At 35.6% G+C, this 3,858-nt stretch overlaps 1 protein-coding gene across 2 annotated transcripts in view; it reads right to left on the bottom strand.

Moving 5' to 3' along the window:
* Nucleotides 1-939, bottom strand: part of AHR (aryl hydrocarbon receptor) — a 118,054-nt gene extending 117,115 nt beyond the window's left edge. For both annotated transcript variants that reach the window (XM_019508525.1, XM_019508526.1), the window contains exon 1: nucleotides 858-939. In XM_019508525.1, the coding sequence (XP_019364070.1) occupies nucleotides 858-860 (3 nt within the window). In that variant the 5' untranslated portion in view covers nucleotides 861-939. The remainder of the gene's footprint in view (nucleotides 1-857) is intronic.
* Nucleotides 940-3,858: the final 2,919 nt, after the last annotated feature.

The following is a 3,858-nucleotide window of genomic DNA, read 5'->3' as shown; positions in this document are numbered from 1 at the left end:
GCACTTTTATACTGTCATGCCCCAGCCAGCCCTGGCCACCATCTAAACATGTGCTTTGGCACAGTAAGTAACTGAGCCCTAAGACAGTACTCTGGGGGAACAGCACTATCTTAGTGCACATTTAACTAATCTATTGCACCCTAATACTGCACAGATGTAGATGGTGATGCTTAACTGTGGAGCTAATTTGTAAACTGCAGTAAAGCATATGTGTACATGTGCCCTATGGGGTACTGTGTATACTAGAGATGGGGGCAATGCCAGGCAGCCCACAGAATGAAGGAACCAAAACTGGTTTTGAATACCTCCCACTGTCATATGAAAAGCGAGCTTGAACATAGGACAAGAGAGGATCTGTCTTAATTATTTTCACTTCCTCCAGTGGTTTCAAAGGCAAAGCAAGTTATGGGAAGAGAATGTAACAATAAGTACTCAGAACAAAATTATCTTTGCTGCATCGCAAAGGAAAACTTCCAACTTCTGGAAAATTCATAGGAAAAAGGCTTGCAAGTATAGCAATAATTTTATTAAGACCTTTCTTTTAAAAAAATTTATATCACTAAGGCTTTGAAAGCTTAAGGAAAAGATCTGGAAAAGTCATTTGAAAGTAATATTACTTTCAAGTGCAAACTTTTCAAAGGGTGGTGAATTAAATGAAATATAAGTAGATGCATTTGGTTTTCAAGAAACTGGAAAACTGATTTTATAAACTTATACTGTACATCACCAAAGAACTGGACATTTCATAAAACTATAAATAAATTCAACATTTTAAAGTACTTAAACAGCTGAAACTGACATACAGTACCAGAGAATTTTATAAGCAGTCCAAGAAAAATTAAATTCTAAGCTCTTACCATCAAAGAAACTTTTGGCTCTCAGGTAACTGACGCTAAGCCTAAGCACAGACAGTTTATCCAGCTTGGCGATAACATCTTGTGGGAAAGGCAGAAGGCTAGCCAAGCGATCCAACTCTGCATTTAACCGGTCTCTGTGTCTCTTGGATGGATTGGACTTGACTCCTTCAACTGGAGATGGCTTTACTCTGTGAAAAAGAGAAACTGTATTAATACAAACTTTTCTCCCACAAAATATTATCTCATAGCTATTTCTTTCATAGAAAGGCAGCAAATTTTTCCCATTTAAATTGATGACTACCTGTACAAATCATTTTTTAAACTTAAAACATGCATCTCCTTTCCCAGAATGACTTGTACATTCTTCAGTGAAAAGTAACAGCTGAGACTGAGTCCAAATAAACTTAGCTCAGCAACAATCAGCAGCATGACTTTATTTAAGTAATGGCAGCCAAAATCAACAATAAGTCAATTTAAAACAACTTTAATCAACTTTTCCAACTGTATTTCAGTTACTTTGCTTTCTTTAAAAAAAGAATTCCCATTAGTTAATTAACCTTTACAACATGTAATTTTATAATTAAATACAGTCTTTATTCTAGATTTGGTACATGTTTTTGCACCCTAGAAGATTCTATACTATGACTATGCATCCATGTTTAAGCACATTTAAACACTTATACAGCTCAATATTTTCCTATTCCTATTAAATGCATTAAAATGGTGAAGGACAGATTGTTTATTTAAATGATAATTCTTTCTGCTTGTGATGTATGTCAAACAGCTGCATTAGGATGTTAAATAAAATTCACTCTCGAGTTACATGATGATGCATCCAATAAACAGGGACCAAGGCCCAAAGCACACCAGTGGCACAGGCTCTGGCTTCCTCACTAGATCAAGCCCTTCATGCCAACTGTGGCATATTTATAAAGTTAGATATTCCCCTACCCCTTTCATCACACAGAAGAATCCACATAACTCTAAGGGGGGTTATTTTTAATAGAGCCCCAGGGTTGCAGACTCTTTATTGAAATGTGTTAAAAGATTATATATTTAGACCAGTATGTACTAAAATCACATTTCATTTTACAATTGTTTTATTTTAAAAAGAAAAGAATGGTCATTTAAATATCAACAAATAATAAAAATTTAATAAATATGACGCGATGAAAATCAGTTCTTAGTATCTGGTCCTGAAGAGCATTTGATACATGTTCAGTTTACTGTACAGCTTATTTTCAGTTGACAAATACATTATCTGTGAACTTCTTTGCTGAAAACACTGTTATTTATCAGACAAACTCCTGCCCCAAATCCCTTCTAATCTAGGAGAACACACTGAAACTTACTGGGAGTTCCTGAGGAAGCCACTGCTCTAGATGCTTTTAATTAGATTTTAGTGGGGGAGATGCATACAGGCACCAAGAAACATCCTCTCAGAGCCAAAAGCATAGTGAGCATTCCCTGCTACAAACACAAAACTGTCCTTCAACTTTCAGATAATCCCAAAATTTATAGCTTATGTGACATGACAAATTGCCAAAATATACTGTTCAAATACAGTTAAAGTAACAGTGCTCCAATGTGAATTATATAATAGGGTTTATGTAATCTTGCTTCTAGTTTCCATTTACACCCACTATAAATTTCCTTTGCCATGCCCTCAAGTTTTCACAATCTTTTATATATATTAAAGAACTGGGTTGTGTCCCTCACTCATCTATGTTACCTGAAATTATATTCAAGCAATATAAGCAAATACTTTGTTAACAGATTAGCTTTGTATTGTATTCCAACATGCATGCAATTAGGAAATCACAGTTTAAGTGGAGAGGCTATGGGTTACTGCTTCTATATTATCGTTCACTTTTATGTAAGTTTATAAAGTTGTCAGTCTGCTACAATTTATGCTATTTTATTATGCATATTGGTTTTGCAAGACATGACATGCCTGTCCGTACCTAAAGGCTTTATTTAGTCTAAACAGTCCTGGGAGCACTTAATTCAAAGTACTGACTTCAATCAACTTAATATTTTGCACTAGCTAGCAATTTAAAAGCTCCTGTAGTATTTTCAGCAGTGATGAAATGCAGATATGATATGAACTGCAAGACAGTTTCATGATTTCCAGTCAAATAAATAATGGATAGAAATGACATCGTATCGTACATGCATAATGCCATACATTGTTAGCCCCATATTTCTCCATTTCAATTGAGTTTCCCCTTTTTATTTTGGCTGAAATTGCGTTGACAATTTTACTTAAGGTCCAAACCTTTTTAATCAATTTTTAAAGGGCAGGTGCTTCTCCAGTAACACTATTTTCTAACTGGCAAGTACTTGTGTTTAATATTTGTTAGCTGTTCACTTTCAACATTAAAAAAGTGTGCTGCTGTTACCATTAAAGAGATGTCCCATCGCATTTCCTATTTAATAAAGACTATAATATAGCATGTTTACAGATACACACAAAACCTCCAGGACAACAACTAATATGGTACTTATATTAATCCCCACTAATACTGAGCTTGTTCCAGAAATAAAGGGTCAGTTTTCCCACTGTTTGGAGATTGGTCCAGGAATAGATTTGCAGTAAAAAGGGGTGGGGGTGGGGGGAGGATACAGAAAAGGGAATGAACAGTTGTGAAAATTCTGACTTTGAAAAAATCCAGAATGAAAAGAGCACTGTGTGTAGTGGGTGCCTTGTCAAATACAATTTGAGGTAAACTGATTATGTGGCTTTGAGCAACAGAAGAACCAAGGCCTTTATTTTGAGTCTTGGCTTTCTAAGGGCAATCATGAGCCAAATAGGCAGCTCAACTTTAGGTTACCTGCAGCTCACCCCAGCCGAAGATAACCTAACTTTCCCACAACCATCCCAACTAATAATATTACATATCCCTGCAACTGACTTCTTTGTGTGTACAACTGCCAGTAAGAACTGGATTAATAAACTGCTACTAAACATATATTAATAACTTTGGGCAGCAAGAGTGAG

The sequence above is a fragment of the Gavialis gangeticus genome, unplaced genomic scaffold (genome assembly GCF_001723915.1).
Source record: "Gavialis gangeticus isolate Ggan-Ray unplaced genomic scaffold, GavGan_comp1, whole genome shotgun sequence".
In the NCBI taxonomy this organism is placed as follows: domain Eukaryota; kingdom Metazoa; phylum Chordata; order Crocodylia; family Gavialidae; genus Gavialis; species Gavialis gangeticus.
Note: the sequence above shows the minus strand (reverse complement) of the source record. Positions and strands in the feature narration are given on the sequence as shown.